Below are 17343 nucleotides of genomic sequence, written 5' to 3'. Positions count from 1 at the left end.
GGCAGGTCATGTGGAGTGTTACCTACTGTTCAGCATGCTGAAAAATTGGCCAGCTTTTGACAAAAACGTTTATGAAAACATTCTTTAAAATCCTCATAGGAAACAATAGAAGTAATTGTTTCCTAAGGGAACTTTAAAAACTATAATTACAAAATAAAGTGATTTGTGCTAAGCAACTAATGTTTCCATTATGGGGTAGTCGATAACATTTTAGCTAGAATATGTAATGTGTATATTGACGGTTTTATAAGATTGTTATCTGGTTTTCTAACAGCACAGCTATCCCTATTTTTTTATATGTTTGTTGAAACACTTTTACAAATTTAAAGTGGGACAGATAATGTGACCTGATTAATAAAACATTTTTACTCATGTACAAAGTACACTTGACACATGCTGCAGTAGAGAACAATGGCTATTACTTAAGCAGCTTTCTACATTTACTTATTACTTATTACTAGACAGCCAATACCGTTGTTGGGTCATCATTGCAGAGATATTTTCTTATTTAAACAGAAAAAACAGAATGACCCAGGGCAGGCAAAAAAGCAGTGAGAGCAGGATTGACTTCCTGCCAGCCTCCATATTGAGTTTTTTTTAATAGGAATCTGCAGGAAGCATCCTTCCTTTCACTTCCTAGCAAGAAGTAAGTGACTGGTACTGGTTGGGAAGGGAACAAGGGATTATGAGACTGGCTAGGAAACTGGCACAGATTGTTGAAAATAAAGATCATGTTACCACAGTAGCAGCCAGTAGGATTGAAACAGTCACAACTTTACCAAATTTCATTCCCTCAGAGTCTTGGGTCCTGGATTTTGGACACAATTTATATGTAAAGTACTTGGTTCAAAAATGTTGTTCTAGAACAGGGGTGTCAAACTCGCAGCCTGCAGGCCAGATGTGTCACGCCCCACCCAGATTAGTGAAGGGGTGGAAGTCCCGATACATCACGTGATGCCACTGTGATGCCACAAGTTTGACATCCCTATTCTAGAATGAAGCATTTTGCCCAGTTAAAGGTCATGACAAGAGTTTTAGTAGTATATAGTAGACTAAATTACTTGTTTGTCATCTTGTTTATTGGAGTTTAATATTTTAAAAAATATGAGCTGATTTGTGGATCATGAAATGAATGCCCAGTTTGCTATATTTACCTTGTCACAACTAGTACTCGCTCATCTACCTTAACCTGGGTAATAATTTTGTTTCTCTCTCATTTCAGTTGTTCGAGTTCATGAACTTTTTGGCTGAGAACGTAATCTTTTGCTATATGGGACTAGCACTGTTTACATTCCAAAATCATATTTTCAATGCTCTATTTATATTTGGAGCATTTGTATCCTTTATTCAAGTAACAGGAAATGCATAGCCCAGGAAACATATGGAATAAGGTGTTTATTTTCATGATGAACAGGTAAATTGTATAATTGGAGATATAAACTAGAATCCAGAGATCTCAATGCATATATAGAATCTTCCTGCTGTTTATTTTTTTCTGTGCAAGAATAGCCAATTCCTTCTCATACAATTCCTGGGAAGTGAAGATATACTCTTGGCTTTACTGCTGACATCAGACATATTACATGTCCCACGTTTGAAGACCACTGTTGAAAGCATGGTCATTGAATAAACTGAAACATGAACAACTGCTTGAACAGAGACATCTCTAAGTTAAAAACATTAATGATATACATGTGCTATTCCAATAATATGAATTTCATTACTATTATTATTAATTATGTGCCATTGAGTCATTGCTGACTTTTAGTGATCACATAAATTTTCTCCATGATGATCTGACTTAACTTGATATTTAGGTCTCCTAATGGTGTATTCATCACCTCTGTTATTGAGTTTATCCATCACCTAATGTGTCCAAAGTAGGATAAATTGAGCCTAGTCATTTGAGCCTTGAGTGAAAACACTGGATTAATTTGTTCAATGAGCTGTTTTTGTTGGTTGGTTTTCTTAGCTGTCCATGGTATTCTCAGGAGTCTTTTTCTAATACCAAAGTTCAAAAGCATCAATACTCTTTCTTCGTGTTTCTTCAAAGTCCAACTTTTGCTTTAATAGAATGTCACAGGGAATACCATAGTTTGCACAGCTCTGGTCTTTGTAGATATAGACACACCACTGCATTTAAATGCCTTTTCTAAAGCCTTCATGGTGGCTCTACCAATAATTAGCTTTTGGTGTATTTTTTGACTGTTCCTTTACTAGTGATAGTTAATCCTAAAAAGCAGAAGCTATCTACCAATTAAATATCTTTACTGTTAATTCTAAGGCTAGTTCTTCTATCGGTTGTTGTTAGTGGGGTCGTCTTTATGTTTAATTTTAGTCCCACTTCTTTTCATTTTGCTCCTTAACTTTTATTACTAGAATTTGCTGATTCTTTGCATTTTTGGCTATTAGGGTACTGTCAACAGCATGACACATATTATTGATATTTCTTGCTTATTCTAATACCATCCCATCTCCTTTCAATCCATCTTCTCTTAATATATTCAGTATATAGAGAATGAATATATAAGGAGCGAGTATATACCCTTGTTTCACTTATTTGTCAAGCTAGAACTAGTTTATTTAACCATGTTCTGTCTGTACTGTGCATCCCTGACCTGTATATAAATTTGTCATTAGGACAATGATATGGTTTTTTACCATTTTTCTGAGCCTATTCTACAGCTTGATGTAATCAACAAAATCAAAGCCCTTTTTATAATCAATAAAGCACTTAGTGACTTCCTTTTGATATCCTTTGGCTTTCTCATTTGTCCAGCATGCATCAGCAAAAACATCTCATGTTTCTTGACCTTTTCTAAAGGCATTTGAAAATCTTGTCCCTCTTTTTTTTATGTAGGACTTTAATCTGGATTGAATGAAGCATTATTTCACTTGCACTTGAGATTAAGAATATCATATAATAATTTGTACGCCCTGTTAAATTTGCCCTCACTCTTTTTTTTAAATATAGGTTGAACTCTTCCAATCTATTGGTTCTTGTGTCATTCTCAGATTTTCTGGCTTAGCTTGGTTAGAATATTTACTGATTTTTCTTATTTTTTATTAATATTGGGAGTTTTTTTAATCTCATCTTTTTATATATTGCTCAAGACAGCCAACATACTGTACCCAATACTCCTATCTCCTATTCACAGCAATCATATAAAGTGTGTTGGGCTGAGACAGAATGATCCAAAATCACCCAGCTGGCTTTCAGGCCTAAGGGAGGCCTAGAACTCACAGCCTACTGGTTTTTGGTTTTTATAATATTTTTTTTATTTTTATGTTTTAAAAATATCTATTTTGGTGAACAATGTGGTTCCAGGTTTTTACATTTCAATACAAACATGATCTTAGTTACATATTTATCTTTCATATTCAATTTCATATCATATAATTACTTTTTCCATTTTCCTGTAAGTTTTCTCAAATACTCTTATATTCACCACACTTATTTTATCCATTTTCAATTATTTAATTTTTCTTTAAGTATTCTCATGTCTTTTTTTGTAATATTTATCTAAAATTCTAATTGGGACCCTCTGACGAGAGAGCACAAAGCGAAACCACACACAATTACAGATTTCACTCCAACGCGACAGGAAGACAGCCAGAAGTCACCACAGCCTCCTGGTTTTCTTAACTACTACATCAATCAACTCTCTTCTTTTGTTTTGGCATCTAAAAACCTATAGTGAAGATTTCTCAGAGATTTAGGGACAAAGCATGGGCTTGACAAAGATGGAATATGAATTTAGAGTTAGGATGTTCAAGAAAGAATTATAAAGATTATTTAAAAGAGTAAGATGCTCAAAGAAACAGCAGACTGTGAATAGCAGTCAAAAATATTGTATTTTTCCTGCTCCAGTTCCATCTAAACTCATGATTCGGGTTCTGACTTAAATAATTAATCTTTGTCTTATATCATACAGTCCTTCCTTATTTTTCTCAGCTTCTAATCCCAAATGATGTAGGTGGCAGTTTTTGTAGCAAGAGCCTGTAACATATATCCAATTTCATTCATTTTGAACCTGGGCCGAAAACAAAAAATTCCAAAGAACTTTCAACATATGATGATGTTCTCAGGTAAGCTGATTGTTTCTACTATGATACAAAAACCTCACTACTAGCTAATACAAATAATATGTTTTATGCCTGTAGTTTTTAGATTTGTAATTTTTTAAAAGGAACACAAAAATAAACAGAAATATTATCACTGTATTACTTGTTCCAAAGGTGCTTTTTCCAAAACACAATTAGACTTTCTTAGGTTTTTTTTTTAAATGTTTTGTTTCTTATCCAAGAAGATTCTTCAGTTATAACTAACTGGTAGGGAATGGAAGAATTTATATTCTTTGCAGTCATCTGGTTAGTCATTAGCTCTCTGACAGTCATTGAGACAACTTGGGGGTTTATCTGCATCCTAAGAGTAATGTGAATAACAGTGTGGAACCTTCTTGGGACTGCTGAAAGGACTGCATTTTAAACTGGGGATAAGTGGGGTGGTGCCACATCCCTCCCCCTTTGTTGAAGGCTGTTCAATTTTAACATGGATGACCTCTGACTCTTCTTTTAAATCAGTGGTCTTCTCTGTCCAGAATGTGAGCTTTGCTTCTGTCTTCCTCAATGTGTACTACACAGTCCAGGAAGGCTAGATAATTTTCCTTAAATCATCCTGTGAGAACTTAATGTTGCTGTCCACAAAATTAATATGTTTGAAGGTTTCCATCTCCACAGGAAGATGTTAAGGAAAATAGTTTGGCCTTCCTGGATATTAAGAAAGATAGAAGCTTCAACACTGAAGTATACAGAAAATCCAAACACAGAGATCAGTATTTGATTCTCACCATTCATTGGATTACATACTTGGAGTAATCAGAACCCTATACCACCAGGCTGAAGATTTGCCTACCAGCAAAGAGGGAAAAGAGGAAGAACAAAAACAAATTAAGGAAGCCTTCAGAACTTGTGTTTATCCTAACAAGGCCTTCATCAATTCCCCAAAAAGATCACAGCAGAAATTCCTTCATAACACACAAAGAAGAGAAGAACAAATGGAATAATGTTGTCATACCATGCATTGCAGGAATATCTGAAAAGCTCAGGAGGTTTTTCAGCCAACACAATATACAGGCATACTTTAAACTCGGGAATATATTAAGGCATAAACTTGTCCACCCCAAGGACAAAAACAAACTGAGCAATGTGTTATATGTAGTACAATGCAGTGAGACATGTGTAGACCTATACATTGGAGAAACAAAACAACCACTTCACAAACACATGGCCCAACAAATTCATCAAGATAGGATTCAGCATCTGAAAGACAAAGGTAAGTCCTTTGAAGACAGAAAAGGTCCCATTCTGGACAGTCCCATTCTGGTTTGAAAGAGGAGTCAAAGAGGCCATCTATGTTAACATTGAACAGTCCTTTCTCAACAGATGGGGTGGGATATGACACCACCTATCTCCTCTTTATAACATAGTCTTTTGAGCAGTCCCAAGAAGGTTCCGCACTGCTTACATTCTGAGTCGGGTGACTCTGAGGAAATAAATCTCCAAGTGGCCTCAATGATTCTCAAAGAGCTAAAAACAGACCCTCAGAGTGCTAAATCATTTGCCCACCAGTCAGTTAGAGCTGAAGAAGCTTATTGAATGAGAAGCAAACGTTTTTTTAAAAAAGCCAAGAAAGTCCAATTGTCTTTTGGAAAAAGCACCTTTGGGACAACCATGACCTGGATGATTGAGAATTTGGTATAGATACCGTATTCTTTGTTTAAAAGAAGAACAAGTAATGATCATTACACTTTTCTTGTAAGAAATGGGGAGAAATATGTTGTAGCAACTAAACAGAGCTGCTCTGTGATCAATGGCATTCACTGGGAAGGCTTATTATCATATCCTCTGATGATGATGTGCAATAATGATTTTAATCACTTTAATTACCCCGTGGAGCATGCCTATTATAAAAGTTTATGAAATGGACTTAAAAGTGGCAGCTCAGTTGAGGAAATGAAATTCAGATGGTATACCATATGGTTGTTTCATCTATATTCTCTGGAGAACAAGCTTATTCGTTTTGGAGGGTATCTCTCTCATGTTAAAATAATGTCAGATTACCTCTAGCTTTGATGAAATAGTGGCCAGATGAAGTTTCCTTGGATTATAGCATGCTTTTAAATGATGCAGAAATAAGCATGCGTCTTTTTAAAATTCACTTCATATTATGTAATCTTCATGCCTACTATAATTATATATTAAGCATGTATATTATATGATATCGAATATCTATAAATTATCAGCATTAGATCGGGTTTTTTATTTGTAAATGTTTTATAGCATCACTCCATCTCTTTATAATTATGTAAAATCTATCTTCATTATTATTCTTTCTTTTCTTTCTGTAAGCTGTTACAATCAAAAATTATTCTCATTGACCCACATACAAAATACAGTATAAAACAATCCCTATTAAAAAAACCAGAATATATTAGTACAATGATGGTTGGATAGCACTGTAAAAGACTAGTGAAGAAATGGCATTAAAAGATTATGTTTGGATATGGATGTCCACATGGAACAATGATGACACACATTTTTCAGGAATGTCAACTGTCAGCAAAAAAATTTCACATTTCTTCAGAGTTTTTTAAATATTTAGCTTAAGAGGCTGATCTCACTAGATAATGGCCTATTTATTTTTATTCTAGTTAGGAAAATGAATCATTGAAAAAATCACTCAGTTATTTCAATATTTCAAATTTCCCACCTGTTCCTGATTACATATTGTGCTACTGATTTCAATGGAGAATGGGAAAAAGAAATTGCATGCAGCAACATTCAGCAAGATGAAAGTTGGGTCATAGGGTATTCAAATGTTCTTCCTCTTGCAGAGATTTTTTTAAAAATTACCACTACTGCATTCAGCTTTTGCTCTCTTCTGACACTCCTATTCTTTGAGCAATTAGGACCTTCCTTTGCATTACGTAACAAAGCACGTGTCTGCTTTGTGACACATAGTTTTATATGGACCTAATGGGGAGTTCAGAAACGGATAATGCTTTTCCATAAGCTTGATAAGGAGACAAAGAAAATGTTTATCTTTAAGTGTGCAATTATCAATATTTCCATTTGACTACAGGTAGCTCTCAACTTATACCCACCAACTGAGCCCAGAATTTTGGTCATAGGTCATTGTGATCATTAAGCGGCTCATCATGTGACTTGACTCAATGTTATGACAGCTTAATGATGGTCACAAAGTGAATCACTGAAGTTATTAAATGATTTATGTGGTCATCAAATGATTCTAGCATATTCAGTGAGCATTTTTTCTATTTTCTGCCAGTGATGCAGTGACCTTTAAGGATGCTTCATAAGTAGCTTTTTTCAAACTATTGTAACTTTAAACAATTGTCAAGGAATGATTCATTAAACAAGAACTACTATATATCTCATTTAATCTGATTACACAATTACTCAATCAATTAAAATACTCAGAATGGAGGAGAAGGTTATGGAAAAGAGGTACTTTATACTTTAAAATTTATTTATTTATTAAATTTGTATGCTGCCCTTCTTTCCATGTAAGTTTGTTGGTTATTAAGTAGTCCATAAGAATGATTGTTTATCATAACATAAGCATTTTAAAATTTGTCTTGTTCTCCCATCAACCCTAAATATTTTACAAAATCACAAGCTTGTAGATGAAGAAAAGTCTCAGTCACAATATATAATAGTGTGTATGGAAGTCCATATTTTCTTAATATGTAGCCCTAATAACTGAAATTAAAAAATTCATAAGACCAGAAGGGAGCCTTTGAAAGCAGAAAATGTTATCCTCCAGTTATAGCTCTTTTTTGTGAGAAGTGGTTTGTATCTAAGGAAGGAATAGACTTTCATCAGATTTGGGGAGAAAAATGACTGCTAAAATGGTTACAGCCAAAATCATTTATGTGACTCTTTTGGAAAACAAAGACAATGAAATCAAAGTATAGTTAATGTGGAATTTCATAAAGTTTTAAATAATCATTAATAACTATTGGCAGCTGAATTAAATAAAGATGAATCAATGGATAGATGGTTGGTTTTGGGAAAGATATAATCCATGAAAATTTGTACTACAATAACTAATGTTTAAAGTACACCAATATTCTTTGTTATTTGGGAGGTAGAAGACTAAGGACTCCTTTTTCTGGAAGTTTTAATAAATTTTTGTGTTTATAACAGAATAATACTGTAGGAAGAACCATTGGGGGCATGAAGTTCAAATTCTGCCTTAGGATGGGGATATCCATGTGATGGATTTTTGAAAGAGGAAGGGTGGGAGGATTTGATTGCCTCTGGATAGCTGCTGACAAGCAACTAAATGTTGATTTCATTTTCTTTGTTTTCCAAAAGAGCTACTTAAAATTTGTGTCAAATAACATAATAGGTAAGAGATGCAAGAAAAACTGCTAGGTCTTAAAGCAGTTCAGGATGACAATTTTGTTCATTATTTATTAATTTCATAAAGGTATATTCTGCACAAAGTATCTGTAATCCATATATAATTAGATAGGGTCTTACTAGGATTATTGGTCATGAGAGTATTTATTTCTGAAAGGTTTCTAAGCTATAATAAAATAATATGAAAACAGTGAGACAAAACTTAGCCCATTCTGAGAAGCAAGAAAAGCTAAAACATTCATCTGATTGGGATGGAGTTGTATGGATTCTGATTCTAAAACTCGACTAAATTCTTTGTTAAAATGGTCTTCCTTTAATAAACAAATGTTCACAACTAGATGAATTTAAAAAGTTTAGATAGGGTGCTTAATAAAAGGTTGGTTTTAAGCTATAATATGAAGATGTTTTTGCAATTTTATAATTAAGTTAAAGCTAAACTCCAATACATATAAAATAAACAAAATAGAAAAAATGATGGGGATGAAGTCTGTTCTATAAATCAGCATTGATCTGTACAATAAATAAGCTAAATGAGAGTCAGCAATATGGCATATTTTACAAAATGAACCCTCATTGGCACTTAATACATAAAAGAAATAACTGTATTCTACACATGGAACAAGCCTTTTATAATACCTATGTTATTGTTCTCTGGAAAAAATATGAAGCAAATTATAATTTCAATGTAACAATATATCTTTTAAATTAAACTAGTAATTCAAACAAGACACTGATATAACTTTATAGATATTTAAGACTTTAAAAAAGAAGAAAAACCTCCCCTCGTTTTCAGAGGAAGATAAAACCTAATAGCTTGTTTCTCTAACCAATAACATGAGCTGCATCTAGAAATCCTAAAGTGAACCTTGAATATACAGAATTCTAAGATGAATGCCCATTCAGAAGATAAAATAAAATCACTGAATCTAAATAAACATCAAAGCACTATCAGAATACCTGATGTAATAGTAATTCAAATTCAAATTTTCTCATAGAAAGAGGTTTAGAAATCTATTTTTATAAACATGCTGTGTAATTTCAAGTGTATTTATTGCATTCATATTTGGGCTTTATATTCACAAGAAAAGGTGTTTGTATCTTTTTAATAGCTTAGGATAAGTACATCACAATAGGTTATGATCATGTGCGTGCTGAAATTGTGCCTGCAATTCACTCACCAAAAGAGCAGATGGCATCCAGGACTTTCATCCATTTTTCCCTGGGACATTGCCATTTATAACATTTATTTCATTTTTTACTCTTTGACCAGCAGCAAACTAGATGATCTTCATTCATATTTCTGCGACATTCTTCATTTATAATTAAGCCAATACTTTCACATGTATTCACACTCCAGTTTAATTTCCCTGAATTAAGCCTTCACTTCTAACTGTCTTATATTACATAATTAGATTTACTGCTGAATTTTTCTTTATGTTTATAACAAACCTCCTTTTTAATAAAATTAGCACAACACTTAAGTGGTGGGAAAGTTGTGGTCCACTAATGAAAAATTAACCATGGGCTATGTACAGTACTTCTTAAGCACTTTCATGTTAGCACAATCAAAAGTCTATGGGCAGCTTAGATGCTAGTTAAACTATTCATGGTACAAAATTTTAAAAAAAAACAAGAATGAAATAATACAACCATAAAAAATGAAAACGAAGATGGTAATATGAAAGCAAAGGATGCCTCTCTGAAAGTACTTTCTTCAAAAGTTTCCAAAACACTAACAAAGATTGAACTAGCCAGATCTCCACAGAGAGGACACTCCAACATCAAGGCTGACACAGAGAAGCAGTGCATCCTTGCTCAACTCTGAAAAGTGTAATCCTCCATGGGGAACAACCATAAAGGCTTTATAGATCAGAATGTATTAAATAAGATCCAGAAATCAATTAGCAACCAAAGCAAGATTTGCAAAACTGGTTTTATATAGCACCTGCATTTTGTACAACTGCTGTTTCTGAATACTCCTTAATGGCAGCCCCAACCTGGAGTAGATTGCATAGAACTAAAGTAATGAGCTCCATGCTTTATCTTGGCCTTTTTCTAGATTTTTCCATCCAAGCTTTATTGTCTCTCCTGAATGTTTCATCCCTCATTGGTCACTACACCATCTCTCTCCTGTGTAATTATTTTCTTTCTTAGGACATAATCTGGAATACTCTACATTCTAAAATAAATATATATATATCTAAAACTTGGAGCTTCACTCAAAGGCTTCTTTTTTTTTTACAATATTTTTATGGCCTTTGTTTTCTCTTTCTTTCTTTCTGAAGGTCTACGTGGTGCAATAGCATTTGCACTAGCTATTCGGGACACAGAATCTCAGCCTAAGCAAATGATGTTTACAACTACTTTACTAATCGTCTTCTTTACAGTCTGGGTGTTAGGAGGTGGCACTACATCAATGCTTGCATGGCTCCAAATCAGGTAAGTGTCATTAGTTTATAATTTCTTCTTATAAAAATTGTTTGTTCATCCAATTACTCTTTACTTCTATTCCTTTAGCAATACTCTTTCTTCGTTGGGGGAGGGATGGTCATATATAAAGGATAAATAGCCATGAATAATTAAAAGGGATCTCAATGTTAGAGGATGAAGTTCTGAAATATTTTTAAGTATCTTTCCTATTCTTTCTTCTTATTTTTCTGGAGTGTGTATCTGTAGTAGATGTGCTTCATATAAATTAGTCTACTTCAGTTTGGTACCCCAAGATATATTAGGACTAGTACAGTCTCAAAATTTTAAGCTATTTTTATTCATTCTGGTGGTTATTGTGGTTCATTTGAAGACTGCAAATTTGGGAAAGCATGCTGTAAGCTAATACATTTATAGTCCTAATTTTATTCAGCATTGGTGCATCCTGTCAACTATTTCAGAGTTGGATGACAAATACTGTTTTTATTGCATATAATTTTCACATTGCTCATTTAATTTTCTTCTTGCTTCACACATATAACTGGAAACCTTTGATGACAAATCACTATTATTAATTGGTTAATAATTTTCTTTTATTGTTTAGCCAAAACAAATTTAGATTTTTAAAACGAAAGATTATCTAATTGAGTTACAGTAGTGTGTGTGTGTGTCTGTGTGTGTGTGTGTCTGTGTATCCTTTAAGCAAATATATAACTAATATTGCTATGTACCAACATTGCAGCAGTTTGATGCATACTAAATTTCGGGAATAGAAAACCTTGGTTCAATTCTTCTGACAAGCTAGAGCTATCCAACATTAGATGCAAAAATCCAGATGTGGACTAGATAGCAGCAAAGAGTAAAATTTCCAGTGCTTCTATTTGCTCATAATTTAGATTCCAAGACTTACTATGATAACAAAATACAGAATACACTTTGTGGAATCAGGTCCATAGGTTTAATATGTTACTAAATATTATACCGGGTAGGTCAGGGAATTTTTAAAACATGCATTTTATGAGACTTTGATTCCATCCTACCTGCTTTTATGCCAATGAGGACTTTCCTTTAAATCCATCTTGAAAATCTCAGCTTTAGCTAGCCCTCTGCTCAATGAGTCTTAAATCAATCTGACAAGGGCGACTCTGATAATCCTGCAAGTTTTTAAATCTGGTTCAAAATTTTGACCATTGATGGTGGACGTGCCTCGGTAGTCCTAAGTGTGAAAACAGTGATAAGTCACTTTTTTCAGTGTCATTGTAACTTCGGTAACTAAATGAACTGATGTAAGTCAAAGACTACCTGTAATCTTGTCGGGGTTTTAACTCTAGAAAAATTGGAAAATAATTATGATAACAGCTGATGAAAAGAAAATAAGCAAATCTTTCTAAACTCAACCCATTCTTGTTTCCTTCTGTTTCTGATACTATTAAACAACTGTTGTTGCATAAATCTAACAGCCTTACAGTGATTATAAATGGGAAGACCAATCATCAACAAATCTTCTGTTTGTGTGGAAAAAAGATGGAGAAAGATAATAATACTGGGATAGTAGAAATTACAATGTCTCTGAGTTCTGTTTATTTCTGGTAGCAATCAAAAATTTAGTATTAGCTTGGAACTTTAATGGGATTGTACATAAACTCCATAGACATATTATCATCATTTTCATCTTGTTTCAGCAGATAGAACAGATTGTAAAAATGATACATTCACTTGACTTTTCATATTCATATGTTTGAGCAGATATGAGTAGTGGAGAGTAGTGTAGTAAAATCTGACATTGTGATCAGGCTCTTTTTCATTAAATATTTGCCTAGCAAATATTCCAAATGAAGTTGGCTACTGAGCGCAGTGAAGAAAGCTTAGTCATATGCTGTAACTGCATAGCTCTTTAAAAGAAAAACTCAGAAGCACAGATTCATCTGCTTGGAGAAGATTTCTTTAAAATATGAAATCCATGCTTATTCTCTATATCTCAAGGTTAACGGTAGGAATAGTATGTACAAAACTTCAACAATATAAATCATTCTTTAACAATGTGGTCCTTCCCTGATTCAGAACTGCCCGTAAAGTTGTGTTTATAACTATCTAGCTCAATACCTATGGTTCCCTATGAAACTATGTGGTCGGTCTTAGTTTTGGGGAAGAAAATAAGGGGGGGAAATCTGCGTCTGCCTACCAGCATCCATCTGTATTCATCTGGCTAGCATCCTGTCATGTGTGACAGAGTTGAGGGCTGTTTGTGACAGAGTTGAGGGCTATTTGAAACTGAAGCAGTATTTGCTGGGTGAGCAAGAAGGAGACAGCAAGGAGCCTGGGAGTGGCTTAACTCAACTGTTCTGTACTAAAGCGGCTTGGTGCTCTGAAACTGAAACTGAAATTCCTCTCCTCTGCTTGTGTTTTGCATGTGGAACAGATTTCTTTTCAGGTGGGAAGGGGGAGTAGAACTCCTTAGCATAAGAGCATGTTAATAATAATATATAAAATACCAATGCTCTGGTGATCATTTCAAAAAATCTTTTCTTAGTGAGTACCTAGAAGCCAAAAGGAATATATGTGTGAAATTTCAAGTTTGTAGACTTTACGGTTCTGAAGATTTTGTGATGATGCGTGAGTGGTATTTCGCTTTTATATATATAGATTTACGTAGAGACTGCTAGAAGGGAGCACACTAGTTTCTAGGATGGGTGCATTGCCTATTTGTACTGGCAAATGGTTTCCAGTGGCCAGGAGGAGACTAGCAGTTGGATCCAGCTGTTGGTCAGTGCCTCTTTTACTGAAGGAGAGGTTCCAGCTTTTAAATCCTTTCTGGTCCACCCACCCATAAGACTCCAGCCTTCAATATTAATGAATGAGTGTCATTGTATTTCTAACCTTCTGTTCTCGTGGAAGATTTTTGAGAAATTGGTGAGGCTACAGTTACAAAAGCTCTTTTGTCTGGACCCATGACAGTTTACATTCATGCATGGACATGGGAAGGAAGTAGTATTGAACAGTATAGCTTGTTGTGATGGGTGGAGGGTGGGACTATTGCCATCCTTGATCTGCTGAAAATCAAGATACCATCAAACACAGTATCCTTTTGAATTATCTGCAAGGGTTGAAGACATTGTGGTGATTCTGCTGCAATCTGACTTGATGGATCCAATTTGCGGTTGAATGAATGAACCAGGCCCACAGTCACTCCATTATTGCATGTGGAGATGCAATAATGGCTGAGGTCATTCTCCAATCTTGCTTAATTTTTGCATTAATTGAATAGGTAATGTCACGTGTCAGTTTAGGTTTAGGTATTGCCAGTATGCAAATGATATCAGCTATCTATTCCTACTTGAACTGAATAGGACATGGTAGAAATTGAATGGTTTTTTAATGCCCATTGAAACTTATATTGCAACTTAAAAACAGTTGTTGGTAAGACAATAGGATTGTTAATAGGGACACATCCTGCACAGAGTTCTAAAACTGAAGCCCAAAGGAAGAAATACAAAATGAGGGTTTGAAAGGGACCTTGCTTAGGGAGACAATTCCTAATTAAGATAATGTGCCTGAATACCAAGAGTTGTATTTGGTATATAACATCTTAGTGAAATTCTCTATCAACAAAGACATCTAAGTAGAAAAATAGTGTTACAAAAGGGAGAAAGAAGAAAACAAGTGTAAAAAACATTTTTCAATCAAAAGGAAAGGATGGCATTAGAATTTCTTATATAGCTATTTATATTATGTGCTATCAAATCAGTATCATCTCTTAGAGATCTTATCATTAAAATATATCTGTGAACCAGTGGTGGGATTCAATTTTTTTTACTACTGTGGGCGTGGCTTGGTGGCATGGCAGGGAAAGTATACTGTAAAATCTCCAATCTCCAGTGGTATTTGCCAGTTCTCCAAACTACTCAAAATTTCCTTAGTACTGGTCAGAACCTGCTGAATACCACCTCTGCTCTGAACTCCAGATAAATCTAGCTATTTTATGCTATATTTAAGAAGATATTTAAAAAGTTTAATAGTGTAACCAAGTTAGAATGTGCTTACATGATTGCTTTGTAATTCAACTATTTCTTACCGCTGATTCTATATATAGTTCAAGCTTTGTTTGCTTGTTTACAATAATGTCAGACTGTTGCAATAAAACAGTAGCTGAAAATAACTGCATTGGAAGCTTAGATAAACAGCATGCTGACAAAATCTGGATTGGTATAAAGAATAAACATAAAATGTCAGCACCCACATACTACGTATGAGAATTGTATTCCTCGGATGTTTTGATTGCTTTTCTTATCTTCAATGTCAGCCAAGTTCATTGCAATTTGGAAATACAGCTCAAGTGTCTATCATTCTTATCAGATTCACCACAGTTTCATTGGATGAAGCCTATAAGCCATTTCATTCATAGATAGATAATTATACAAAGATTTAGCACCAACAAAATCTCTCAGCATCAAGTAACAGGTTTGCAAACAGAAAAACAACATATAAGTCTTCTGCAAGTAGTTTCAATAAACACATATAAATGTATTTCATAGTGGAATTTCTTCATAGTTGCTCATCTTTTACTATATTGTCAGAAAGAATTTTTGCTTTTCAAACTGGATATTTCAACTGCAAGCTACAACTGTAGCTTTTTCATAATGAACTTTTAAAATCATACATAATGAAGTATCTTTATTATGAAGTATCTAAATGAAGTATCTTAAAATCATACATAATGAAGTATCTTATTCATATTATTCCCCCCTCCCCAGCGCCTTATGTGGGAAAGACCTTGGGAGACATGATGAAGAATGCTGCCTGGGAAACTGATAAGAGAGGGTATAGCCCCCAGCTGGATAGTGGGTGGAGCAAGAGGCTAAGAAAGTACCTTTCCTAGTTTCTCAGACTGTAAGGAAGATGGCAGGAGAGCTGTACTTTCAACTTGCAAGCTTGTATTAATGTAGTCTTACAATAAGTAGAATTATCTCATTTAATTACGTTTCCTATGTAGTCTGCCTAGGAAGGCTAACCACCCCAGAAAAACCTAATAAAAATCCATTCAAGAATTTCTTGTCCTCCAAATTCTAAATATATAAATGTCAGATAAAATGTCCTTGTTTTCTTATGATCAAAAGTAGAATGTATCTAAATTAAAACATCTTTTTTATCATGATAATAAGGATCAACATATATTTGTCATAATTCTGTATGACACATTATCTTTACAAATTTGTGCCCAAAATCTCAATTAGTTTTGCAGTTAGTGTGCGGAATCTATAGCTAATCAATATTTTAAGTTAATGATAAAGGCCTATTACTTATTTAATCAAAAATGAATGATGGATTGAATTTAAAATTGATTTTTCCTAACAAGATATATTTAATTTTCTTTTGATTAATTGCTTCTCCATAAATATAGTTATGCTATCAAATGCTGATAAGAACTCCAATAGAACCAAAGCAGGCACACTGCCCTCATATACGTAGATCCTGTTGAAGTCATCTTAATACTGTTTCTGTCCCATAATTGCATAAATTCAGAACTGAGATCTTACCTGTGCTAAGTCAGATCAATGTTTAGGGTCAGTGTTTCTTAACCTTGATAACTTTACAATGTGTGGACATCAACTTTCAGAATTCACTTGCCAGCTCATGGTGGTGGAAATCTGGAACTGAAATCCACATGTTTTAAAGTTGTCAAGGTTGAGAAACACTGGTATGGCTGCCTTTTCAGTTGCTTCATTTCACTAAGTATTTTGGGAGACCAAGAAGCTGGATAGAATATTTTATTGGACAAAGACACCATAAAAGGATTCTCATCCAGTGTTCACTTACCATGTTTACATTCCAGTGATTAAGCAGTGAGAGATGAAACTGCCAGCACATTGTGCAATGGAAACTGTTATATTTTCAGTGCCATTATTTCAGAATATTTCACAGACACACATTCTCCTTTTATTCTTACTCCATCATACTCAACAAGATTTCCATTCTCCTATTTATGAATTTCTGGGCAAGTATAATGGCTTTCCATATTTGATGTATGTATGTAGAAACATTTGAGATTGTGGTAGTTAAGTGATATTCCCTAGTAGCTTCACAGCTGCAGGTTGCTGCTTGAACAATACTACTACCATAGAAACACTATGAATTTGACAATAGGGAAAGATATGACCCATGCTACTACTTTGTGTGGTAATGTTGAGTGGCACTTTTAAGTACTTTATATTCCCTTATTATGGTTCTTATATGGTAGCAAAGCATTTTCTATATCTTCTGGCTACCACCTCATAGTCAGTCCAGTTATTGTAGCTCAGAAAATTCTTTAAATAATGTTTTCAGATATAGTTTTGTCCTCTAACAAAGTCTTCATATGGACCCCATATATAAATTTCTCAATCAAATCTATATAATAGGTTTTTTTTTGGTCCATAGTGTCTTTTTGAACACTGCTAGTTGGAATGGGTAGATCTGATATTTTCAGAA

General features: G+C 34.1%; 1 protein-coding gene across 1 annotated transcript in view; it reads left to right on the top strand.

The window, feature by feature from the left end:
• The window catches only part of SLC9A9 (solute carrier family 9 member A9), a 242481-nt gene that overhangs the window by 112467 nt on the left and 112671 nt on the right, over positions 1-17343 (top strand). The window contains exons 10-12 of the mRNA XM_026664681.2: positions 1223-1336; positions 3978-4089; positions 10737-10890. Of these exons, the coding sequence (XP_026520466.1) occupies positions 1223-1336; positions 3978-4089; positions 10737-10890 (380 nt within the window). The remainder of the gene's footprint in view (positions 1-1222; positions 1337-3977; positions 4090-10736; positions 10891-17343) is intronic.

The sequence above is a fragment of the Notechis scutatus genome, chromosome 4 (genome assembly GCF_049901735.1).
Source record: "Notechis scutatus isolate UNSWTSFEM ecotype Mainland chromosome 4, rNotScu1.2, whole genome shotgun sequence".
Taxonomy (NCBI): Eukaryota; Metazoa; Chordata; class Lepidosauria; order Squamata; family Elapidae; genus Notechis; species Notechis scutatus.
Note: the sequence above shows the minus strand (reverse complement) of the source record. Positions and strands in the feature narration are given on the sequence as shown.